We start from the raw sequence: 26,267 nt of genomic DNA, 5'->3' as shown, positions 1-26,267 counted from the left end.
CATTATCATTTTCATTATCATTATCATTATCATTATTTTTATCATTATCATTATCATTATTTTTATTATTGTTATTTTTATTCGTTATGATGGTATTATATAGTGATCTCCCTTACCACCCCTCTCCTCTCACTTTTCATCGTAGTAATCAAACCACAGGTCACGTGACGCGCTCGCGCCAAAGGAGCAAATCATTACGTGCCTCCTGGCGTCGAGAGAAGATTGCTGTGAAATATTGTTGGTTTCGTGCACTTTAGACGGGCTTCAACATTCTGATATTACTATTAGTGCTATCGAGAGTGAAAAGGGCAGACCAGCCATGTAATCGGTAGTGCAGGGCTCAAACATTTCGATGTATTTCTCGTTGTTGTCATCATGTCGTCTGTGAGGTCAGTTCTGCCTAAACTTAAGTACAAATTTATTACAAAGCCTCGTCTTTTTGGCTCTTAGTCCCAGTTTAGCGATCCATGGAATAGCATTGCAACTCTTGTCAAATGCTTTGTGATAGGTACATTCTTGATTGGTTTCGGTGCACGCATGGTTGCTTGGTTGGATTCGATGACTTGTGTGTTGTGTTTTTTTTTGTTGGGTAATACTAAGTAGTGATAGCAACTAGAGAAATATTTTGTCATAACGCCGTCCAAAACATATTTGTTGTTTAGATTGTCTTTTTAGATAAGTTAAGTGTAAGGACTTTTTGCTCGTAAGGTTGTTGAAAGCGAGCTAGCAAGGATTTGATTGATAAGCTATACAATTATGAATTTTCTGTGTTTTGCTTGGTCTTCCATTTGATCGTAAAAAGCGTAAAATCATTTGTCTCTGGTTTCTGTGTAAAACATACTTATATACCAAACAGGAATCGTAAAAAAATCAATTTCTAACAACTCGAGCTAACAGGCAATCGGTTCTTTTTCTGATAGTACGATAGGGAAAAAGTAGAAAAATCATTATTTACAGAATTTGTTTCGTAAAAAGAATTGCCGTGATTAGTTATTCTATCGCATGCGGGCAGGCGGTCTTCTAATCTCAAAATTTGACTTTTCGTGTGGTAAATTTGTCAGATGAATGTAGTCCCTCTTCCCCCTAAAACCACCATTCCTCGCCCCCCACCCACACACAGACACATTTTTACACTGTTTCGCACATTCTCGGGACCAATCCGATGCCGCTGTTGTTACTGAAGGGTTTAAAACTAAAAACTTGCATGGCTCAAGAGGTTTTACAGAGAAAAAATTATAATACTTAAAGATATATAAAATGTAATTTATAATATTTAAAATGCACAAATTTTTGTGTATGGTGGATCTTAAGGGACATATAAGTATATGATAAGCATCTGTAGATCTGATAATGGTCCAATGCTTGATGTGCTCCACAACTTGTTTTTTTTTGTCAGGTTTTGCTGAGGATTGACAACAAACCTTCATGGTCCATTGTAATGGTGAGTGATTTGAAACTGTTATACAATGCTTTTACCATGTATTCACCCCGCCCCCTCCCCTTAGTAGGGAGTCATGAAGCATATCAAAACAATGTGGAAAGGATTGGAGGGGGTGCTTTTCCAAAACACAGGCCTTGATGGGACCAAAATACAGGCCTTGATGAAACCAAAAAACAGGCCTTGATGGGACCAAATTACAGGCCTTGATGGAACCAAAATACAGGCCTTGATTTCTGTAAATGTAGTAAGTGCCCCCTCCCTTTTTAAGAATTTTTAGTTTAAACTGGGGAAATCAACTAAAAGTCCTTGTAAATTTTAGGACATCCAAGAGCCGGGAGCTGGGTCACCTCAATATTTGAGAATAGTGTGTGACTGAGACAACATGGGCGCAGGCAAGTGAATAAATGATGTGTAGGCAGAGTTGCCATCTAATATTTATGTGTCATGATAATCAGTTAATTCTTAACTTTTCCCTCCATTCATCTGTCAGTAATTCCTCTTTTATTACTGGTTAACAATAGCTTTCATCTGCTGGAATGGGAAATATGTACTAGTCTATTCTGATATGAGTTATTGTCTCTTTTTAGTCTGTACATGCCAGCCATGTATTTCCACTCCCATCAACCACTTCAAGGCCTCTTCTACAGGGTGAGTCACTAAGTAGTGAAGGCAGTGGAAATCAGGCTTTCAGGAATATGTCTACTGGTTGGCTTTGAAGAATGATTTAGTTAAATGTAGTATAAACAACCTTATTTAATGGAGTGCTAACAAGGCAAAATTCAGCTGGGGATAACCATTTCCCAGATAGCCAAATTCACTGGCTGTGGCTGGCTAGTGACAACTCTGAAATGTGACAACCACTAAAGAAATTGGCTTTACTGAAGCTAAGTCCATAACTTGATATGTAAGTACTTGAAACTTGTAGAAAGCCTGCCACTTGTAATTGGAGATTGGATGCTGACAGGATGATAAACAGTTGAATGTTGTGTCTTCTGATTTCTAAGCTAGAGGATAAGTAGATTGTAGTAATCAAATATTATTATTATTGCTTAGTTTCTATGACCCTCAGCAAATCAGTGAGTAAACTAGATTTTGATAATTTAAATGGGCCTTCTATTGAGCTCAAATTCCTCATAAAATTTTCTTGGATCATAATAGTCTTGGTTGTCTTCAAGGAAAGCAAAAATTATTTTTCTTTAATGTGTGTATTTTATAAATTTTCTTACATAACGTTTGATATTTGTTAATTATATTTTTGTTTATATATATTTATATGTGTTTATAAATTAACAGTTGACCAGAATATTTTTGTGAGGTTTTGTATATCTTACCGACTTTGTTGTGGTCTCACTATGTGAGATTAATACAAATTTATTCATTTGGATATTACTGAAACACTTATCAATTATTTATGAATAATAAAAATTAAAATTATAAATTGATGAGTTGGGCCTAAATATTTGAAGCACAATATGTTTTTGTAACTGACTCAAATCACTAATCACAGTAGTTTTTCTGGGAACTATTTATGACAAACTTCCTCTGAAGGTATTTCAAATGCTCTTACTTTATTTGATCAACAATGAGATACAGTTTTAAAAGGTTGTCTAGATTGAACTATAATCATTTAAGGTTTTACATACTCATTTAAAGCTATTTATCATACCGTTTATTTGTTCTCATTGAAGCATTTTGAAGAATATTATTCTTTCTCACTTTACCTTAACTAGATTTTTTTTTCCATGCTGGATTGATGCTTTTGATTATTGCACAGTAAACTCCATTCTATAAGTTGTTTATATAAAAACTTTTAAATTGCTGTTGGTTCCTCTTTTTTTTTGTATTCTGTTTACTGCAGGATAAAAGTGAGTGATATGTTTTTGTTTGCCAAAGACTACTGTAAGTATGGATTTCACAAATAAGGCAACATGAAAAAATATGTGATTTTGCACCTCATAAGTATCTGTTGTGTCTTGGATTATTGTTTGTAGCATAGGAAGTGCTTTTATGTTTCTTTCTAGATCTTATCAAGCACAGCTGCATGTATTGTATGGAAATGAGAACCATGAACCATGATAGTTTATGTTAAATACAGGAGAAATGAATATTTAAATTTACCATCAGAAGACTGTTCGTTTAGCAAATTTGCACTATATAACTACACAAGCTCACTCAAAAGTGCCAAGTGCAGTAAAATGAAGTGTTTCTCCCACTTAATGAATGGTATCTTCCCCGGAAGGTAATTAATTGTGGAAAAAACTATACAGTATGTTTTGAACAGGCATGCTTTTTTGAGTGAGTTTTTTTGTCTTAGTTCAAAATGCATAGGGTTTCTATGATGTAATACTGTGCTGCGCTGTATTTTGTTTTTATAATTAAAGTGATTCGGCAGGATTATTGCAGAAAGAGAGGGCATTTTGCTGCATCCTTTGATGCAGATAGGGATCTATTCGGAAGTATTCTGAAATTCCTGGTTCAATTAGCCAATATTTTGTATCAAAGAAATTCTTGAAGAAACTTTTGCAGAATTCTAAGCTTGCAAAGTGATATACATCTTTGTTCATTGCTAAAGCAGGTATTGAGCGCTTATTAGTGGATACAAAAGGATGTTTAACACTTCATTGAACTCACAAACCAAGTTTTTGAAAATATTTTAATTATATGATAATTATTTCCTCTACCTCTTTCAAAACTAAGTAAAGATTCAGGCCAAGTTTGTTTTTCTTTCTTCTCTAGTTTGGGGACAATTTTGATTCATTTTTTATTTATTTACTATATTATAATTATTCTGTTTTTGTGCATAATACTAATTAGGGATACTGTCATGTATTATGCTTACTCTGGTAAAAAAAACAAGGAATATTTTATAACAAGGGTCTTGATGAAAAGTTGATTAATTCTCATTCCATAGGAGGTCACAAAGTCAACAGAGAATGTCAGACAGCCCAGTTAACAAGAGGGTGCTAACCAAACTTCACAAACACAACTCTGTTGAGCCAAGTAAACCATCCTCACCAGCAGGACGGAGCTACTCCCCTGAAATACACATCAATGACCGTGAAAATGGAGTGGGCTTAACCACTAAAAGGCCTGCTTCACAAGAAAAAAATGGTCATGTGTTATTACAAGGAGAGGAAAAGGATAATAGCCCAGATTCAGGACAGGCCGGCAGTGCCAAGACGCATTACACAAATATTTGTTTACCAGCATCTGCCAGGCTGACACCGTCACCTGGATCACAGCTACTTGTAGTTGGGCTTGAAGGGAGCTTTGCTTCTTTGCGAAGGAGCTCTGCAACACCAGACTTGATCAACAAGTCACTGTTAAAAGATCAGAATAATTCTTACAGCAAGTCTGAAGGCAGGAGATCAAGTTCAACTTCCTCTTCACCTAGACTACCACGCCCTCCCACTGTGGAATCACAAAGTGTGTCAATCAAAGAAACAGAGGTGGGTAAGAGGTCGCACTGCATCTGAAGTCCAGTTTTGAATTACACTTTGTTTCCAAGACAGATACTAAGGACCAGAAATACAGTGGCATGCAGGTGACTTGTTCACTATGCTGTAAGCTGAAAGGGTGTCTTACTGGTACTCTATGTGTGTATGATTTCTCTCACTAATTATGTGTTCTTAGTCTGTTTATCCAGCGGGCAAAGTTTGATTGAAAACTTGGTAATTGAAGTTGACTAGTAGTCTGAACTGTATTGACAGGCACTGCAGAGGGGGAGGGACTGGGGGGCTGCCGCCCCACCATTTTTTGCAGCAGAAAAAAGTCAAATGCTATGATTTATTCCTTTTTTGTTTTTCAGTGTTATAATTTTTTTTCAATTGTCAGTCCACCTACCTTTCAACATGTCCCTGATTTATAGATCTTTGTGGAGCTAAATTTAGCCCACCCATTTTTTGTTACAGTTTGTAACAGTTTTAATGATGATAGCACATTTCAATTACACTAGTTTTGCTTGATTTATTGATCAAGTGATTTGGTTTTTACAAAAAAAAAATAAAGTAAAATAATTGCAATCCCATAGTTTTTGATATCGTGAAAATTAAGTGTAATAACAAACGTAATTTAAAGTATTTTCATGTTGTTCTTACAGAATTTTACTCAACTTAACCAATACAAGTTGATGGATGAAATTGGCAAGGTAAATATATTTTCTTTGCTCTTGTATTTATCCTATTGAATAATCCTGATATTTTCTTTGCTGTAGTATTTATCCTATTGAATAATCCTGAAATTTTCTTTGGTGTAGTATTTATCCTATTGGATAATCCTGTTATTTTCTTTGCTGTTGTATTTGTTCTACTGAATAATCCTGATATTTTCTTTGCTGTTGTATTAAATTTACCCTATTGAATAATCATATTGAATAGTCTATTTTTCTGTGAACATTCCAGGGGTCTTACGGTGTTGTTAGACTGTGCTATTCAGATTTTGACCAATCTAGCTATGTGAGTACTATGCCCAGTCTAGCTATGTGAGTACTATGCCCAGTCTAGCTATGTGAGTACTATGCCCAGTCTAGCTATGTGAGTACTATGCCCAGTCTAGCTATGTGAGTACTATGACCAATCTAGCTATGTGAGTACTATGCCCAGTCTAGCTATGTGAGTACTATGCCCAATCTAGCTATGTGAGTACTATGCCCAATCTAGCTATGTGAGTACTATGCCCAATCTAGCTATGTGAGTACTATGCCCAATCTAGCTATGTGAGTTTATTCCCAGTCTAGCTATGTGAGTACTATGCCCAGTTTAGTGTATCAGCTCTACAGTGCAGAGAGACTTTTGAAAGCTTGTAGTATTCCAAAAGGCTTGAGAATTTAGCATCTAAGAACTTGGGAAGCTTTACAGTAAGCTTGGTGTGGGGCTGTGTTAGACCCTCACCTGTCAACCTAAGGGGATTTACACACTTGTGGGTTTTCTTGTGAGATGCAGGTGCGTTTACACCCTGTACCTGAATTCTCTGACATGTCTCTGGTCTTCATGTGATGGGGGACCAGTGTCATGCCACCTTGGTTTTAATGGGTTTTCCTTTTTTTGTGTGTGGCTATCTGTGATTCTAAGAATTATTGTTTTTTTTTGAAGGCCATGAAGATCATTTCCAAGAAAAGGATTATGAAGAAGGCAGGACTTAGTATGTAGAATTTGTTCCTGTAAAACTTTGTTGAGCTTTTTGAATCAATTATGTAAGATATTATTGACATGTACTGTATCTTAGAAAGGATAAAAGTTAAAAAATGTTTGTGCTTTTTTCGCTGGGACAAGACTAATGCCTTAACATTCTTTGGATAAAAAGAGGATTTATCTCTAAAATGGTGCCATCCTTCTTGCTAATAGCCATAGTTACCAGAGTCTCTTACCAATTTCTGGTGGCTTGCACTTTGAGACAGCCCTCCTACCATTTGCAGACAGCTTCACAAACTCTCAAAATAACCACTGGACCCTGGGCATATAAGTGATGTAAGTGATGTACTTTTTAGGGAGACCAGGTGATAGAGGAAAGAATCCTGGGTTGGAGAATCTTCAGCGTGAGATAGCAATACTCAAGAAGGTGGATCACCCTAATGTGGTCCGTCTGAACGAGGTAAACATACATTGTATTCAGTGAACAGACCTTAAACAGTACTGTTGGTGGGGGGCACAGTCATAGGTATCATATGGAAAATTGATAGTATTTTTTTAATAAGAAATAACCAACTTTTGGCAGCCAAGGGTATGTGTGCGCACTCTGCAACCAACCCTCCTTGCTGTGTAGGATTTTACATTCACACGTGAAGAGTCCTGTTTAGGCCAACTCTATAACTCTCCAACTTTAAAATGCTAGCCCTAATTGCCTGCATTAGACGCCATATTCCTTAGGGCCAGCTGCCCTTGCTTTTAATAAATACCAAAGATTTGAGCAGAAACGGCCAAAAAACACCCATGCATTTAATGTCATTTGAAAGAAACCCTTGCTGATGTGGTTACATCTTGTTATAAAGGTTTTAGATGACCCAGCAGAGGACAATTTGTATTTGGGTAAGTTATTGTGCAGTGTTATATCTTCATTCTCGAGGTTGATGATGAGTGCATTACTGTTCCTACTGTAAAGTTCTGGGCTTGTGCTAGTTTTGTATACACTTCAAGCCTATACCATGAAAATCATTATTACACACCCTACCTACAATTTGTTTTTGTTCTTGCAGTTTTTGAGCTCATGGATAAAGGGTAAGCAGGGAGGTGATTTGATCTCTTTTTCTCTCTTTTCTTTGCACTCTAACTAACTTGTCTTTGTAATATTTCTTCACTAGGGATGTCATGGAAGTGCCAGGCCCACCTCTACAACAGGAAACTGCACGAACACACTTCAGAGAACTGGTTTTGGGAGTAGAATATCGTAAGTCTTGAGAAAGTGTTCTGCAATTTGCTATAGCTCCCTGTAGGCTTGTATAACAAGAGGGTTTTGTGGGAAGTTATCTATTTAGGTAAAATAGACTAGCTAAGCATTATATGTACTTTTCCTTTCAACAAAAAAATGTGCTATGTTTCATGGCACCAAATGTACATCAAATTCTTTGTTCCATAGTTACTTGTACTTGTTCTCAGCACAATTTGAGCTCCCTGAGTCTAGATTTATAGCTCTGTGTGAAATTGCTGAGTCAACCTCAAATCTCTGATAAATAGTTCTTTTTCTATAATATTAATAAAAAAATTACAGGAAAAGTTTTTTTTTTAAGTATTTAATCTAGTCCTTACCCTCAAAAGTGGACCTTTTACCTTTTTCTTGTGTGGATGCAAACTAGTGTGGATGCAAACTAGTGTGGATTGCCTTTTTTTAAGTTCATCACCACAAGATTGTCCACCGCGATATCAAACCATCAAATCTACTGGTCAGTGAGTCTGGGAGCATCAAGGTGAGGGTGATAAATGTTTCCCTTCTATCACATTAACCATTAGCTGTTTATTATACATTAAGCATCGATTTGATGTTACATTAAGCACTAGTACCGTATTACATTAAGTGGCAAATTTTATTATATTAAGCGGTAGTCATTACATTTAAAAGCGTTAGCATTAAACTGAGCGTTGATTTGTTATTACATTAAGTATTAGTGTTACATTAAGCACGGGATTTTATTACGTTAACCTGATACACCTTCTTCTTGTTCTTCTGTCTTGTCTGTCTGTTTCTTTCTGTCTTGTCTGTCTGTTTCTCTCTGTCTTGTTTGTCTGTTTCTCTCTGTCTTGTCTGTCTGTTTCTCTCTGTCTTGTTTGTCTGTTTTTCTCAGTCTTGTTTGTCTGTTTCTCTCTGTCTTGTTTGTCTGTTTCTCTCAGTCTTGTTTGTCTGTTTCTCTCTGTCTTGTCTGTCTGTTTCTCTCTGTCTTGTCTGTCTGTTTCTCTCTGTCTTGTCTGTCTGTTTCTCTCAGTCTTGTTTGTCTGTTTCTCTCTGTCTTGTTTGTCTGTTTCTCTCTGTCTTGTTTGTCTGTTTCTCTCTGTCTTGTTTGTCTGTTTCTCTCTGTCTTGTTTGTCTGTTTCTCTCTGTCTTGTTTGTCTGTTTCTCTCTGTCTTGTTTGTCTGTTTCTCTCTGTCTTGTTTGTCTGTTTCTCTCAGTCTTGTTTGTCTGTTTCTCTCTGTCTTGTTTGTCTGTTTCTCTCTGTCTTGTTTGTCTGTTTCTCTCTGTCTTGTTTGTCTGTTTCTCTCTGTCTTGTTTGTCTGTTTCTCTCTGTCTTGTTTGTCTGTTTCTCTCTGTCTTGTTTGTCTGTTTCTCTCAGTCTTGTTTGTCTGTTTCTCTCTGTCTTGTTTGTCTGTTTCTCTCAGTCTTGTTTGTCTGTTTCTCTCTGTCTTGTCTGTCTGTTTCTCTCTGTCTTGTTTGTCTGTTTCTCTCTGTCTTGTTTGTCTGTTTCTCTCTGTCTTGTTTGTCTGTTTCTCTCAGTCTTGTTTGTCTGTTTCTCTCTGTCTTGTCTGTCTGTTTCTCTCTGTCTTGTTTGTCTGTTTCTCTCTGTCTTGTTTGTCTGTTTCTCTCTGTCTTGTTTGTCTGTTTCTCTCTGTCTTGTCTGTCTGTTTCTCTCTGTCTTGTTTGTCTGTTTCTCTCTGTCTTGTTTGTCTGTTTCTCTCTGTCTTGTTTGTCTGTTTCTCTCTGTCTTGTTTGTCTGTTTCTCTCTGTCTTGTTTGTCTGTTTCTCTCTGTCTTGTTTGTCTGTTTCTCTCTGTCTTGTTTGTCTGTTTCTCTCTGTCTTGTTTGTCTGTTTCTCTCTGTCTTGTCTGTCTGTTTCTCTCAGTCTTGTTTGTCTGTTTCTCTCTGTCTTGTCTGTCTGTTTCTCTCTGTCTTGTCTGTCTGTTTCTCTCTGTCTTTTTTGTCTGTTTCTCTCTGTCTTGTTTGTCTGTTTCTCTCTGTCTTGTCTGTCTGTTTCTCTCTGTCTTGTTTGTCTGTTTCTCTCTGTCTTGTTTGTCTGTTTCTCTCTGTCTTGTTTGTCTGTTTCTCTCTGTCTTGTCTGTCTGTTTCTCTCAGTCTTGTTTGTCTGTTTCTCTCTGTCTTGTCTGTCTGTTTCTCTCTGTCTTGTCTGTCTGTTTCTCTCTGTCTTTTTTGTCTGTTTCTCTCTGTCTTGTTTGTCTGTTTCTCTCTGTCTTGTCTGTCTGTTTCTCTCTGTCTTGTTTGTCTGTTTCTCTCTGTCTTGTCTGTCTGTTTCTCTCTGTCTTGTTTGTCTGTTTCTCTCTGTCTTGTTTGTCTGTTTCTCTCTGTCTTGTCTGTCTGTTTCTCTCTGTCTTGTTTGTCTGTTTCTCTCTGTCTTGTTTGTCTGTTTCTCTCAGTCTTGTTTGTCTGTTTCTCTCTGTCTTGTTTGTCTGTTTCTCTCTGTCTTGTTTGTCTGTTTCTCTCTGTCTTGTTTGTCTGTTTCTCTCTGTCTTGTTTGTCTGTTTCTCTCTGTCTTGTTTGTCTGTTTCTCTCTGTCTTTTTTGTCTGTTTCTCTCAGTCTTGTTTGTCTGTTTCTCTCTGTCTTGTTTGTCTGTTTCTCTCAGTCTTGTTTGTCTGTTTCTCTCTGTCTTGTCTGTCTGTTTCTCTCTGTCTTGTTTGTCTGTTTCTCTCTGTCTTGTTTGTCTGTTTCTCTCTGTCTTGTTTGTCTGTTTCTCTCAGTCTTGTTTGTCTGTTTCTCTCTGTCTTGTCTGTCTGTTTCTCTCTGTCTTGTTTGTCTGTTTCTCTCTGTCTTGTTTGTCTGTTTCTCTCTGTCTTGTTTGTCTGTTTCTCTCTGTCTTGTCTGTCTGTTTCTCTCTGTCTTGTTTGTCTGTTTCTCTCTGTCTTGTTTGTCTGTTTCTCTCTGTCTTGTTTGTCTGTTTCTCTCTGTCTTGTTTGTCTGTTTCTCTCTGTCTTGTTTGTCTGTTTCTCTCTGTCTTGTTTGTCTGTTTCTCTCTGTCTTGTCTGTCTGTTTCTCTCTGTCTTGTTTGTATGTTTCTGTCTGTCTTGTCTGTCTGTTTCTCTCTGTCTTGTCTGTCTGTTTCTCTCTGTCTTGTTTGTCTGTTTCTCTCTGTCTTGTTAGTCTGTTTTTCTCTGTCTTGTTTGTCTGTTTCTCTCTGTCTTGTTTGCCTGTTTCTCTCTGTCTTGTTTGTCTGTTTCTCTCTGTCTTGTTTGTCTGTTTCTCTCTGTCTTGCTTGGTTCTTGTTTAAAAAGAACCTCTCAAGGTAAGCTCTTGCTTTTTGTGATAATTGTTGGAAGAAATACCATACTCACATAATACAAATAGCGAAAGCTAGTGCGAGTTCATCGCTATAATTGCCTTGTGTTAATTGCCTTTTATTTACACCTTTGATCGATATCCAGCGAATAAGAACGTCATTTCTTGACATTTTTGCAGATTGCTGATTTTGGTGTAGCGGATGTGTTTGAAGGCGATGATGCACTGCTGTCCAAGACTGCAGGCTCACCTGCCTTTATGGCCCCTGAGTCTTTGCAAAGTAAATATTCACAGATGCGGCCATTACTCATCTATAGAACAGATTTTCTTTCCGCCTTAAAAACGTGCTTAAATACGATGTTTGTATGGATATTACAGAATGTCCGTCCACTTATTTTGATTTTCCTTGTATTCACTGGCTCATTCTATCGCAGTCGAGGTGTGAAGTCCCATCATGGACTTCTCGGTCCCCTTCACGTACTGATGTACTATCGTCTTGTGTCTCGCTAGCGTCCCGTGATAAGTACAGTGGCAAGGCAGTCGATGTATGGGCTATGGGCATCACATTGTACTGCTTTGTCTTCGGAAAGGTAGATATTCTTACTTTTTTTCAAGGGCGCGCGGAGGGTTCACTTGATAGAGATGCCACCGTGTTTGTAACATAGGTTTTATCTTGCCTTTTTCTGCAGTGCCCATTTGAAGACGAAAACCGTATGGGACTTTACGAGAAGATCAGGACAAAAGAGTAAGAACAGCTCACAGCACCATACAATTTATTCATCTTTTGTGCAGTTCCTTAATTGACTTTTGTTATGTTTTTGCAGGTTGGAATTCCCAGAAGAGTGAGTAAAACTATTCTCTCATACCCTCTCACCATTTTACTACATTTGTTGATAACTTTCTAAAATCCGTCCAATTGTAGAGCTACAGAACGTCCCCGCCTTTTGGACACAAATCAGTGTTGTTTTTTGTAATAGACCTGTGCTGAACCCGAAACTAGAAGATCTTCTGCTGCGTATGCTGACCAAAAACCCCAAGGAGAGAATCACGATTCCAGAGATCAAGGTATGAACTGGACCGGGCTTAGTGGGTCAGTACGCAGCTCTTACAAGCTGCAATTTGATTGGGCAAATGAACAATATCCGCACCTCGATACAAAGAACGAGAAGAATAGAGACAAAAGAACTCCTGCATACACTCGGCTTAGTCGGTGTTTCCCATAGGAGAGGGATAATGTAGGTATCGTAGGGAATGTGTACTCATTCTCGCTGCATGACATGACGGAAAAACACGACTTGACGTTTCCAATAAGCTCATTTCACATCAAATAATGCGGGAAATTCCCCTATCAAACAAAATATGAAATGCGACTTCTTTAAATTGATGCGACTTTTTGTAAAGTGTCATTGAAATTTGAGCTTTTCGTCTCTCTGAGCTCTTTTTGTCCCTGAGCTCATACATAGCGCATGATCAAGGAAAAAATTATCTTAAAAAGCCAAAATCTGGGTATGTGCATTTCGGCCTCACGTTATTTGTGTCTTGGAAAGAAAATTAGTCCGGATTACAAGGAACTGATGCCCATTGTAAGATATTGTATCTTCTTTCTCCATCTCCTCGAAGTGCGCATGATCAGAGTTTTGTCGTCATGTCTCGCTGCATATGTTATGGGCGCATCCCGTAAAGGCTGGTTCTCACTAGAACACTAATGCAGCGCAGGTTATCCGGTTCTCACAGGAACGCGAGAGCACGCGCAAGTATTTTCCGCCCTTATTTTTGACGGACTCTCACTTGTGTTGCACTTGTTTGACCGATTCTCACTTGTGTTGCACTTGTTTGACCGACTCTCACTTGTGTTGCACTTGTTTGACCGACTCTCACTTGTGTTGCACTTGTTTGACCGACTCTCACTTGTGTTGCACTTGTTTGACCGACTCTCACTTGTGTTACACTTGTTTGACCGACTTTCACTTGTGTTGCACTTGTTTGACCGATTCTCTCTTGTGTTGCACTTGTTTGACCGATTCTCACTTGTGTTGCACTTGTTTGACCGATTCTCACTTGTGTTGCACTTGTTTGACCGATTCTCACTTGTGTTGCACTTGTTTGACCGACTCTCACTTGTGTTACACTTGTTTGACCGACTCTCACTTGTGTTGCACTTGTTTGACCGATTCTCTCTTGTGTTGCACTTGTTTGACCGATTCTCACCTGTGTTGCACTTGTTTGACCGATTCTCACTTGTGTTGCACTTGTTTGACCGACTCTCTCTTGTGTTACACTTGTTTGACCGATTCTCTCTTGTGTTGCACTTGTTTGACCGATTCTCTCTTGTGTTGCACTTGTTTGACCGATTCTCACTTGTGTTGCACTTGTTTGACCGATTCTCTCTTGTTTTACACTTGTTTGACCGACTCTCTCTTGTGTTGCACTTGTTTGACCGATTCTCACTTGTGTTGCACTTGTTTGACCGACTCTCACTTGTGTTGCACTTGTTTGACCGATTCTCTCTTGTGTTGCACTTGTTTGACCGACTCTCTCTTGTGTTGCACTTGTTTGACCGATTCTCACTTGTGTTGCACTTGTTTGACTTGTTTGAACTTGTGCACATTTCTTGTAATTTCGTCTTCTCGCGCTCTGTGTCCAATCCACCGCCCCCAGCAGCGATGAACGAGTGCCTTACCCAGCTGTTTTGTACCTACCACTGCCCCTCCCCCTCCTCTGAGGCCGATATTGAATTCGTTCCACTGGTAATGCTAAATTGAACCGATCACGGGGCGATCTGTAGGTTTTTTGTGGCTGGATATTAGCATGATTGACTTATTGGGCGTGGCTATGCGGTTTATCCTGAGGTAGACCTTCATAAGGCGATTGTTGGTAATGTACCGTACCGTACCATTGAAGGTGTTGTACTTCCCATAGGAGCACCCATGGGTAACCCGAGGTGGGAGTGATCCGCTACCTTCCACTCAGGAGAACTGTTCGCATATCGAAATTACAGACGAGGACATCGCCAACAGTGTAAGGACCATCCCCAAGATCAAGACACTGGTACGTATTGCTTGAAGGGCACAACTCGCACCAACACCCTGTGTGAATGACCCGTGCGAATAGCGCCAGCATTGTTGGTCCTGCGTTATTTGTACACCATGCAATAACATGTCATGTGGTTAACATAGCAAGGCGGTGTCGGCTGTTCGCACGGGGTTCTAGCTAGATGTGGGCGATGTTCCAACGGCAGGGCTTCTGGAATTACGCGGAAAAAAACTCAAAATTACGCGGGATTCTTTGCTAAATTACGCGCTAAATTACGAAATCAGTCATTACGCGCTAAATTACGCGGAATTTTGCAATACATTTTTCTTCAAAAATCAAAATTTTGCAGGATCCTTTACTGAATTACGCGCTAAATTACATGGAATATCAACTGTTACACCCAAACTACATTTTGTACCGAAGGAAAGCACAAAATAACTTGAAAAAGTTTATTTTTTTGCGCGAAAATATCTTAGGCGAGTTTTTATTGGCTCCTAGCCACCAGCCAATTAAAAAATGTATTTTATTATTAGTCCTAGGCTTTCGCGGTTTAGCAAAGAACGTCTAGTCATTTTATTTGTTTTCGAAATTCATTTCGAAATATCGCACTCTTACGAAGAATATCTGTCTTTTTTTTTTACGAGAAATAGAAGTAAAAACCCTAAAAGAACACATCAGCTGTGCGCTTAAATGTTTTGTCTTTCAAAATTAAGCCAAATTACGCTGGATTACGCGGAGAAAGCCAAATTACGCGCTTCCGCACAAGCGGAAGCCCTGCAACGGGGTTCTAGCTAGATGTCTATCATCTTCGCACGAGGTTCTAGCTAGATGTGTGCGATGTTCCCATGGAGTTTTAGCTAGATGTGGGCGATGTTCGCACGGTATTCGAGCTAGATGTAGGCGATGTTCGCATGGGGTTCTAGGTAGATGTGGGCGATGTTCGCACTGGGTTATAGCGAGATGTGGGCGATGTTTGCACGGGTCTCTAGCTAGATGTGGACGATGTTCGCACGGGGCTCTAGCTAGATTTGGGCGATGTTCGTAAGGATCTCTAGCTAAATGTGGGCGATGCTCGCACGAGTCGCTAGCTAGATAAGGGCGATGTTTGCACGGGATTCTTGCTAGATGTGGGCGATGTTCGCACTGGTCTCTAGCTATATGTGGGCGTTGTTCGCATGGGGCTTTTGCTAGATGTGGCGATATTCGCACGGGTTCTTGCTAGATGTGGGCGATGTTCGCACGGGTCTCTAGCTATATGTGGGCGTTGTTCGCACGGGGCTCTTGCTAGATGTGGCGATATTCGCACGGGGTTCTTGCTACATGTGGGCGTTGTTCGCATGGGGCTCTAGCTAGATGTGGCACTGGTTTTTGGCTACCTGTCTTTCTCGTCCTTGATGGCCTTCATTAATCGTTATTTTGATGGGTTCCAGATTCTGGTTAAGAGCATGCTGCGTTACAAGACGTTTGGCAGTCATTCAAAGCTTCAGAGACTCCGCTCTCACTCCCAGCCAAACATCGCCTCCATCGTGGAGCAGAAACGTCTTCAAGAGCAACGCGCCAAAACGAATCTTCAAATCGATTCGCAAGAACTTCAACCACATGACGAGCACGGTCATGTGACCGAGGAGTGATCGATACGCAACGCCATACACCACGTGACAAACACGGTCATGTGACCGACGAGTTATTGGTACGCAACACCATACACCACGTGACAAACACGGTCATGTGACCGACGAGTTATTGGTACGCAACACCATACACCACGTGACAAACATGGTTGAGTTACTGATGTGTCATTGCTTTGACACACAATGGTCGCTTGATCAAGTGTTCTGAAATGGCCACATATTATAAACAGCGTCATCGTCATGTGAAGCATGAAACAAAACGCATCGCTTTCCTCGGTTTGACGGTCACGGGACAGATGGCTTGGACAAAAAGTCATTTGACTTATTGAACATAAATAGCAGATTTTAATATCTAGATAGAATAGTTTTATTTAATTCAGTGTATCGCCAATTACTCTGAACGTATAGTAGGGCAGAAAGAAACAAGGATGCCATACAGTATATTTTACACAGAAAGCTTGCAACCACTAAATAATAAAACGATCGGCCAAAAATACTCATTATTTGGTCGAAATAATTTAGAGGCAAGAAAGAAAAAAAGTATGCATGACAAAATAATTACCCCCCCCTACATGACTGGTCTCTTAGAGGTCCATCCCTTTATGTACTCTTTCAAATGCAATATTTCTTATTGTATTATAACACATTCTTAAAAGACAATACCAATTGTAATATATATATATATATTATTGTATGAAATATATCATTGTATAAAGCACCATCAGCCTTTTAAAAAATAATAAAACTGAATTGAATAAGATTTGTATATTCAAGTTAGCAGTTGTCAACCATTATCCACAATACTTTCTAGGGCAATGCCTGCTAATCCTGATTGTTAATTAAGGTGGAATATGGCGATGGCATTTTGGTTTGATATGTAGTAGTAGGTTTTGTTGTAGTGGGGGTTTGTGGTGGTAATGTCATGGGGCAACTCTTTTATTTAGTCGTTCTGGTTAAAGTCTTGTTAAATTTCGCCTCAGCGAAATAAATATATCACTAACCACAAGGTGTAAATTTGCTACCCTCCCCCCCCCCCCCCTCCTGTGAAACGCCTGTGAAAAATGATTGCAAGACTCTGGGACCAGGCTTATCTCTATAGAGCTGAGCCCGCGAACCCAGCGAGTGATTTATTGAGTTTTCCAGGCATTACTAAAAAGCGGAACCGCCGGAAGCGGCGGAACCAGTATATTTCGCTTAGTTATAGGGGTAGGGATGTCATACTAGGATCACCGTTTATTTCATTTCTAATCTGAACAGGAAACTATGAACAACGCTACTAACAAGACGCGCTTCTAAACAAGGATGATTTTTTGGTTCTTTTTCGGAACTTTCAACGGAAATCGGAACGCTAAACCTACGAAGGCTAAAACTACGAACGCTTGCATGTGTTACCTCTAAGGAGACGCGCTTCTAAAACAAGGTTTTTTTTTGTTAATAATCCGATACAAATTGCATATGACATAATGTCAAATATGCGTGAAATAACGTAGCACATCAGCGCTTAGTGATGTTGTCTTAGCATCTCACAGCGGAATGTTTTTTTTTTGTTCAGATTAGAAAGGAAATACAATGTGATCCTATGACATCCCTACCCCTATAGCTAAGCGAAATATACTCCGCCAGCCCTTGATTTTTCATCATTCTGACCTCTCTTATACATAGCTGTCAACCCAGCTTGGACAGAATTCTTGTGAAATCGGGTGAAATACAGTAAATATATGAAAAAAAAGAGCCAATGCGGGTGGATACAGAGAATGTAAGTTCCTTAATCTTCTGACACCCGCCTAATGTCCAAGCCCGCAGTTTTTGGATTTGGGCATCGTCGGTAGCCAGGGCGTCGAGGTCAGTTTAACGAGGATGTGTTTTGGGGATTTGTAAGAAATTCACAATAAAAACTTACTCGTCTCGTGTGTTTTAATTTGAATTTCTCACAAATCTACGAAACCACAAAATGTAAGCATGGGCTTCCTGTGGAAGCATGTGACTTGTGAAGCCTGGCTACAACCGGTTCGACATTTAACAAAACAGGTAGTGCGCTAGATAAACTTTATTGCGCGACAGTTCTATAAACAAAGAACGTAGGTAAATGATTTTTCTGGCTTGAGGGAAAACGTAATGGCTCCACCGCCTAAAAACCAGGTGAGACAACTCTTCAATCGTCTTGACTGCTGTCATATATTGGAGTTTTCTCCAATATGTTACTTACATTACCGAGGAAGAGTTCGGTGAAGTTAGCACCGATTCTTGTCTTCGCATCGATAACCTTACTCTTGTCTTCGTGGTTAATGATAAATGATTGTTGCCGATCGAAGTTTTGAATAGGTGGATTTAGTATAAGATCCTGAATGTGGTCCCAGAGGAATGGTATAACGTCAGATCCTGAGAAGCTCTATGAACATATCAACATTTCCATTATTAGACTGACCACAAGTCCAAGGACTTTCTGTGGTTATTCTACGCGAGCGAAAAAAGCCTTTGCTATCCGAAAGAGATCTACTTGCTCCGCTTGCAGGTTTTCAAATCACTATGCAGCTACTCCACGGCCCTTCTCATGTTTTTTTTTATCAAGGCCGTGCTGTAGCTAGAAAACTTTGTTCAGGGAGGCAAGCCTCAGATATTTCTTTTATTTGCAATTACTCAGTTACCTTTTAGAGTTCTCCTATTTAAGATCCTGGCCTGGGGGGTTCTTCGGGGTAAAAGTGATAGGGATGTTCGCTGGGAAATTCGAAATATTCCCCTAAAAATACCTGCACACCAAAACTTACTAATAATACCGATTCTAAGAGAAAAGTCTATTTTTTCTCGGATACCCCCTAAAAATACCTGAGGCCCGATTGTGACCCCTAAAAAAATTGACGAGCATCCCTATCAGGTCGAAATGGGAAGGCCCTCCCCCCAGTCCTTGGTTTTTTGTTCAATTTGGTTAAGGCATAATGTAGTTATGTCAGTGAAATAATGAATATTATTTTTCTAGATCGTTCTGACTGACCCCTCCCAGCTTCACCGACCTGAGGAACAATATCAAGAGTTCAACAAGAAGAAAAAGGAGATATCAAGAAAAGACAAGTCAAAGGAGGAATTTCGTAACTACAACATTAACCTGCAGACGGATGTTGTTCGGGAAACATACAAACTAATGCATAAATATCAGACAGTAGAATTTGTACAACAGAAGGTTTGTATATTGTCTTTATTTTGTCCATTGGTATTAAAATGTAAAAAGACTTGGTAGTTGAGAATGAAATCATTTGCAGGGTTGAACAAGCACATCTTGAATCTTGTGAAGAGCTCGGATTGTTAAAAAGGTTTTATTTCTGTTTTCTTTTAGATAAAAGGTTTTATTTTTTTTGTTGTCTTTTAGATCAAGAAATGGGGTTCCCTTTCAAAAACAGAGATGACAGTGATGGAGGCGGTCTTCATGCTAGATGCACTTGTTGATGAGAGTGACCCGGACACAGACCTTCCCAACTCAGCCCATGCATTCCAGACTGCTGAGCGTATCCGAGCGGACCACCCTGACAAGGACTGGTTTCAGCTGGTTGGGCTACTGCACGACATGGGCAAAGTGTTGGCCCTCTGGGGGGATCCCCAGTGGTGTGTGGTTGGGGACACGTTTCCTGTTGGATGTCAGTTTTCCAACAAAAATGTGTTCCCTGAAACATTTGAAGACAACCCTGACACTAAAGTTCCTGAGTACAGGTTAGATATATTTTGGGTGAGGAAATGGACAAGGAGTTTATATATAGGTGTTCTATTTCTTTGTTCACTGGATAAGTTTCTTTGCACATGTTGTCCTTATTTGTATAAAAGTCTGGCTCATATTAAATAGAACTCTTACACAGACAGGCCTTTAGTAACATACATAACGTCTACTCCAAGTCCTAATATTATATTAGAGGATGACTCAAGAAAATCCAAACGTGGAATATCTATATTCACTTGTACACAAAAATCCTTGTTGCACTAAATCGTAGTACCCAGCTCTGCAGGGGCGGATCTAGCTTTTTGGCTCAGTGACAAAGGGTGGAGGGGTTAATTCTTTTGTTACATATGGCTTTCTGGCAGCCCAAAGGGGGGTTTAAACCCCCTAACCCCCCCCCCCCCCCATGGATCTGCTATTGCTCTGGTGGAAATATTTATTCAAGTGACACCATACTCTGACTCAGGTCCAAGATCACACATAACATCCCTTTACACATAACACCCCTTTACACATAACACCCCTTTACACATTGTGCAAAATCAAGATCACACATAACATCCCTTTACACATAACACCCCTTTACACATTGTGCAAAATCAAGATCACACATAACACCCCTTTACACATTGTGCAAAATCAAGATCACACATAACATCCCTTTACACATAACACCCCTTTACACATTGTGCAAAATCAAGATCACACATAACACCCCTTTACACATTGTGCAAAATCAAGATCACACATAACATCCCTTTACACATAACACCCCTTTACACATTGTGCAAAATTAAGATCACACATAACACCCCTTTACACATTGTGCAAAATCAAGATCACACATAACATCCCTTTACACATAACACCCCTTTACACATTGTGCAAAATTAAGATCACACATAACACCCCTTTACACATTGTGCAAAATCAAGATCACACATAATGTCCCTTCACACATTGTGCAAAATCAAGCACCATTCTTTAGATGTTGAAATCACCTTTCTTGTATGGGAAACTGGATTAAAAACACTTATTCATTGTTGGTTTTGGGGGTTGACTTATCTTCTTTTATTCTCAAAAAGCTCCAAGCTGGGGATGTACCAAGAAAATTGTGGCTTGGAAAACATTTACATGTCATGGGGGCATGACGGTTAGTTTTCTTCAGCCAAAATGCATTGTTTATTAATGGCCATTCCTAGCTCCATCAAAACTAGAAAAAGTTTTTTGAATTCTTAATATAGTAGAAAATCATAGTCATATCATCATTATATCACAAATGATTGTTGTAAAATGCAAGGTGTCCATCTTTTTTAAAGCTGTCAATTAACATGTGCTGATATCAGCAAATGCATATACACCTGTTCCAAATAAGGTTTGCACTCGAGAATCCATGTGTCGTAACCCGCGGTGGTTCATGGGTTTTGTATAAACGCCTGAATCCTTGTATCTGAAAGCTGTGTAAAGATTCATAAGAACATAAACAAGAACTCTACAGCTTTTAAAACATGAATTTGTATTTTATTTACGCTTATTTGCTTATTAACTTGATACCCATGATTCATAAGAACATAAAGACAAGAACTGTACAGCTTTGAAAACATGAATTTTTATTTTATTTACGCTTATTTGATACCCATGAAGCCCTGCAGGTTACGATACACAGATTCTCCTAATTTGAAATAGGTGTATTAGTGTAGAGGCTGTGTGAAAGATATGACATTTATAATCTAATGGTATGTCATCATGTTAATGTTATTTCTGTTCTCTACAGAATACATGTACCGTGTGCTGAAAGGAAATCAATGCAAGATCCCAAAAGAGGTACTGATGTTAATTCTTTCCTTATTACAACAAAAGTGTAACGCAGAGAAAATAGATTTACTGGATTGATTCTAAAGTATCAAATTCTATAGATGTACAGGCTTGAGGAACAGAATTTAGATAATAATAACAATATAATAATAATTCTGATAATAATACAGTATAATAATAATTCTAATAATGAAGTAGAAATGCATTCACTTAGCTATTGTTGGTCCAAACAGATTTAAATAGCATAATATGATTGATTATTACCTTTGGCCACGAGTTGTCAAACGAATCTGGAATCTTTTGTGACTTTTTTGCAAAATCATGGTGAAACCTATTCATCCACGAGCTTATGAGTTTACGAGAGCCAGAAAATGGGTTATAAATTTATTTTGCAGTCACAGAGGTTGTTTTTGTGCTCAGGACATTACTTTAGCTTGATCCTAGCCATCTTCGGTGACCCTGAATAAGCATAGATCCTATTCAGCTTGATTACTTTAGCTTGATCCTAGCCATCTTCGGTGACCCTGAATAAGCATAGATCCTATTCAGCTTGATCCTAGCCATCTTCCGTGACCCTGAGTAAGCATAGATCCTATTCAGCTTGATCCTAGCCATCTTGGTGACCCTGAATAAGCATAGATCCTATTCAGCTTGATACTAGCCATCTTCGGTGACCCTGAATAAGCATAGATCCTATTCAGCTTGATCCTAGCCATCTTCAGTGACCCCAAATAAGCATAGATCCTATTCAGCTTGATTCTAGCCATCTTGGTGACCCCAAATAAGCATAGATCCTATTTAGCTTGATCCTAGCCATCTTGGTGACCCCAAATAAGCATAGATCCTATTCAGCTTGATTCTAGCCATCTTCGGTGACCCCAAATAAGAATAGATACTATTCAGCTTGATTCTAGCCATCTTGGTGACCCCAAATAAGCATAGATCCTATTCAGCTTGATCCTAGCCATCTTGGTGACCCTGAGTAAGCATAGATCCTATTCAGCTTGATTCTAGCCATCTTGGTGACCCTGAATAGGCATAGATCCTATTCAGCTCGATCCTAGCCATCTTGGTGACCCTGAGTAAGCATAGATCCTATTCAGCTTGATCCTAGCCATCTTCGGTGACCCTGAGTAGGCATAGATCCTATTCAGCTTGATCCTAGCCATCTTCGGTGACCCTGAATAAGCATTGATCCTATTCAGCTTGATTCTAGCCATCTTCGGTGACCCTGAGTAAGCATAGATCCTATTCAGCTTGATCCTAGCCATCTTCGGTGACCCTGAGTAGGCATAGATCCTATTCAGCTTGATCCTAGCCATCTTCGGTGACCCTGAATAAGCATAGATCCTATTCAGCTTGATTCTAGCCATCTTGGTGACCCTGAGTAGGCATAGACCCTATTCAGCTTGATTCTAGCCATCTTGGTGACCCTGAGTAGGCATAGATCCTATTCAGCTTGATCCTAGCCATCTTCGGTGACCCTGAATAAGCATAGATCCTATTCAGCTTGATTCTAGCCATCTTTGGTGACCCTGAGTAGGCATAGATCCTATTCAGCTTGATCCTAGCCATCTTGGTGACCCTGAGTAAGCATAGATCCTATTCAGCTTGATCCTAGCCATCGTGGTGACCCTGAGTAGGCATAGATCCTATTCAGCTTGATCCTAGCCATCTTCGGTGACCCTGAATAAGCATAGATCCTATTCAGCTTGATCCTAGCCATCTTGGTGACCCTGAGTAAGCATAGATCCTATTCAGCTTGATCCTAGCCATCTTAATGTGGGGTTTTAGACCACTTTTTAACCAGAATATGTCAATAGGGTTGTGGTATTGACTGTTTTTGACTCTTGGAAACAGGCTTTTATTAAAGTCTAATCCCCCACCCTTTCCTGGGACCATGGGTGTGGGGGTATCAAATAACTAGTGAATAAGAACTCCCTACTTTTATCTTCAAGACATGGTTTTCAATTCTCATTTCTTCAAGTTTTTAGCATTCATCTTGGCTTTCAGGTAGTCCCTGGTTCATGAAAGAGTGAAAACAATTATTTCTTATTTCTTTCAAAACAATCTTTTCATCAAGCCATTTATAATCTAACTAATTTTCCACAACTATTTGAAAAAAAAAACACGTGAGATGCAAGATGCAGACAATAAAAACAAAACATTGACAATAGGGGTTGAATTTTTTTTTATCCTCGGTAAGGAAAAAATTCTCTTGTAAGTTGAAAAAGTTGTTGTATCTTCTAAGGATATGTATCTTCTTATAACTAAGACCACAGGATATAAAGACAAGAACGGTCTTCTTTAGCAGTATATGACAAATTCAACACGATATTGGTTAGCCTTTATGGAATATCTCAACACAATCAAGAATATATAGATAGAACGAAGAATGTCAAAACAAAACCTGTTATGCTCAAATAATTTGATTACAGTACTCACATTCTCAAAGCAAACAAAAAGAAGAACAAATAGCCTAATAACTGTCATATCCTCAACAGACAATACAAATCGTCGTCCGAAACTCACCTTGCATTGTATTTTTTTTTGTCGCTTTCTTGTGATTGTGTTCGCTATTTAATGTGAACTGTTACTTGCTTGAATTTACAAGCTAAAACCAGACATATCCTCACATAAATCTTGGCGTGGATGGATGTTAGTAGATCTCCTCTAGCTGACTTTATCCTTAAGTCACAAAATTTGAGGCAAAATAAATAATCATTGCATAATCGACAAGAACTTTTCCCTTGCTCCGTGCTTGTCGCCATTTCGGGGCCGAGTGGGGCCTGGGAGTTGCACGGCTGACTGACTGGCGAGTGACACCACAGGGTACCCGCGCGATGACCACAAAAACCAAGTTGCATAGCTATACCATATTTTTATACCTATGGAGCTCCGCGCTGGCTCCGCTATGAAGGGTTGACCATTAGACTTTTGAAAAATCTGTCAAGATGCGGTAATATTAACTATGCAGTACATTAACAAACACAAACCCGTGTGTGCTCAACGCTGCCTCCGCCTTTAGGCAGCGCCCAAGTCTATATGTTATGATTGATCACAGGTATACTTGACATGCATGTATGTTTGTTGGTATCCTTGCTGCTTTTGTATTGATATAAGTGACTTTCATCAGGGCCTTTATATGGTGAAGTTTCATTCATTCTACCCATGGCACTGTGCTGGTGACTATAATTACCTTTGCAATCAGGAAGACATGGAAATGCTACCTTGGATACGAGAATTCAAGTAAGTCATGAGATGTCAAGTGTAATTTAAAGGCCAGCAGCAGTCAAGCAAAGATTGAAATGAGAATACTGTACAATACAAAACAAATCAGGTCTCTCAAAGTACACCAGTCCCTTTGAAACCATATTTGAAAACCCTTTTTCTCTTTCCACAGCAAATATGACCTGTATTCCAAATCGGATGATGTTCCGGACATTGATGATCTGGTCCCATACTACGAGCATCTAATCAGCAAATACTGCCCTGGGAAACTTCGTTGGTGATCCTCAAAACAGACAATCTATAGAAAGGGCTCTATAAGTATGTGCTGGGAAAGGACCTCTTAAAATGCCTTGCTTTCTAGCAGCTGGTACTAAGTGAACTTGGATATACCAAACTAAATGGATAATGACAGAGACCAGATAGGTACAAATAATATCATGACCAGTAGACATGTCATGTACACAAAATATGGATATGACACTCAAACACTGCAAACACGCTTTTACTTTTTTATTTTTTTTAAAAAAGAAAGAAAACAATAGAAAAAAGATAAAGGCGAAATAAAAGAAGAAAAATATTTTTTTCCCCTCTATTTAAAAAACGAAGAATTGTAAATAACGACAAGTAAAAGTAAATTGTGTTATTTAGACGGTGCACTCCTGTTGTGATCTAGCAAATAAGTGTTCATGTTCGTCACATAAACCTGACACCATACGGTATGCTTGTAGACATCATACGCTAGGCAGGTAGACATTATACGGAAGGCCGGAAGTCATTATACGGTAGGCAGGTAGACATACGGTAGGCAGGTAGACATTATACGGTAGACAGATAGACATAATATGGTAGACAGATAGACATAATACGGTAGGCAGGTAGACATAATACGGTAGGCAGGTAGACATAATACGGTAGGCAGGTAGACATAATACGGTAGGCAGGTAGACATAATACGGTAGGCAGGTAGACATAATACGGTAGGCAGGTAGACATAATACGGTAGGCAGGTAGACATAATACGGTAGGCAGGTAGACATAATACGGTAGGCAGGTAGACATAATACGGTAGGCAGGTAGACATAATACGGTAGGCAGGTAGACATAATACGGTAGGCAGGTAGACATAATACGGTAGGCAGGTAGACATAATACGGTAGGCAGGTAGACATTGTACGGTAGGCAGGTAGACATTGTACGGTAGGCAGGTAGACATTGTACGGTAGGCAGGTAGACATTGTACGGTAGGCAGGTAGACATTGTACGGTAGGCAGGTAGACATTGTACGGTAGGCAGGTAGACATTGTACGGTAGGCAGGTAGACATTGTACGGTAGGCAGGTAGACATTGTACGGTAGGCAGGTAGACATTGTACGGTAGGCAGGTAGACATTATACGCTAGGCAGGTAGACATTATACGCTAGGCAGGTAGACATAACGTCACACAACGGTACGCACACACTGCACACATAACGACACGCGCAAACTGGGCACATAACGGCACGTACACACTGGGTACATAACACGCAAACACTACGCACTGATCGGTAAGCACACTGCGCACATAACGGCACGTACACATTGGGCACATAACGACACGCACACACTGCGCACAGCGACAGGCACACTTGCGCGCAAAACAAGCACACAATGCGCAGATAACGGCATGTACACACTGGGCACAACGGCACGCAAACACTGCGCACATAACGACACGTACACACTGCGCACATAACGACACGTACACATTGGGCACATAACGACACGCACA

At 39.5% G+C, this 26,267-nt stretch overlaps 2 protein-coding genes across 3 annotated transcripts; both read left to right on the top strand.

The window, feature by feature from the left end:
• Window positions 1-165: 165 nt before the first annotated feature.
• LOC5506934 (calcium/calmodulin-dependent protein kinase kinase 1) lies at window positions 166-16,756 on the top strand. Of its 2 annotated transcripts, XM_001627571.3 has the most exons (20): window positions 166-389; window positions 1,397-1,441; window positions 1,761-1,833; window positions 2,029-2,089; window positions 4,353-4,890; window positions 5,541-5,588; window positions 5,842-5,895; window positions 6,532-6,580; window positions 6,927-7,030; window positions 7,428-7,464; window positions 7,632-7,653; window positions 7,737-7,822; window positions 8,266-8,339; window positions 11,270-11,369; window positions 11,600-11,679; window positions 11,779-11,834; window positions 11,914-11,931; window positions 12,067-12,154; window positions 14,009-14,137; window positions 15,553-16,756. In XM_001627571.3, exons 3-20 carry the CDS (start codon window positions 1,824-1,826, stop codon window positions 15,751-15,753), a joined length of 1,755 nt encoding a protein of 584 aa, XP_001627621.2. In that variant the 5' UTR covers window positions 166-389; window positions 1,397-1,441; window positions 1,761-1,823; the 3' UTR covers window positions 15,754-16,756. The 2 variants fall into 2 exon arrangements, with proteins under 2 accessions (XP_001627621.2, XP_032231307.1); XM_032375416.2 differs by lacking the exons at window positions 166-389; window positions 1,397-1,441; window positions 1,761-1,833; window positions 2,029-2,089 and adding an exon at window positions 3,189-3,680.
• Window positions 16,757-17,737: 981 nt separating this feature from the next.
• LOC5506955 (inositol oxygenase) lies at window positions 17,738-25,148 on the top strand. Its single transcript, XM_001627573.3, has 7 exons — window positions 17,738-17,892; window positions 18,728-18,928; window positions 19,115-19,452; window positions 20,539-20,606; window positions 21,228-21,277; window positions 24,405-24,517; window positions 24,672-25,148. The coding sequence occupies exons 1-7, from the start codon at window positions 17,869-17,871 to the stop codon at window positions 24,778-24,780; spliced, it is 903 nt and encodes a 300-aa protein (XP_001627623.2). The 5' UTR covers window positions 17,738-17,868; the 3' UTR covers window positions 24,781-25,148.
• Window positions 25,149-26,267: the final 1,119 nt, after the last annotated feature.

Source organism: Nematostella vectensis, chromosome 4 (genome assembly GCF_932526225.1).
Source record: "Nematostella vectensis chromosome 4, jaNemVect1.1, whole genome shotgun sequence".
In the NCBI taxonomy this organism is placed as follows: Eukaryota; Metazoa; Cnidaria; class Anthozoa; order Actiniaria; family Edwardsiidae; genus Nematostella; species Nematostella vectensis.
Note: the sequence above shows the minus strand (reverse complement) of the source record. Positions and strands in the feature narration are given on the sequence as shown.

Bases quoted from the DNA above. Each gene is read 5' to 3' on its own strand.
- LOC5506934 (XM_032375416.2), top strand. From the start codon at position 3,514: ATGATAGTTTATGTTAAATACAGGAGAAATGAATATTTAAATTTACCA. The intron at 3,681-4,352 runs GTAATTAATTGT...CTCATTCCATAG, and splicing joins AATGGTATCTTCCCCGGAAG to GAGGTCACAAAGTCAACAGA. The intron at 4,891-5,540 runs GTGGGTAAGAGG...TTGTTCTTACAG, and splicing joins TGTCAATCAAAGAAACAGAG to AATTTTACTCAACTTAACCA.
- LOC5506955 (XM_001627573.3), top strand. From the start codon at position 17,869: ATGGCTCCACCGCCTAAAAACCAG. The intron at 20,607-21,227 runs GTTAGTTTTCTT...TGTTCTCTACAG, and splicing joins CATGTCATGGGGGCATGACG to AATACATGTACCGTGTGCTG. The intron at 24,518-24,671 runs GTAAGTCATGAG...CTCTTTCCACAG, and splicing joins CCTTGGATACGAGAATTCAA to CAAATATGACCTGTATTCCA.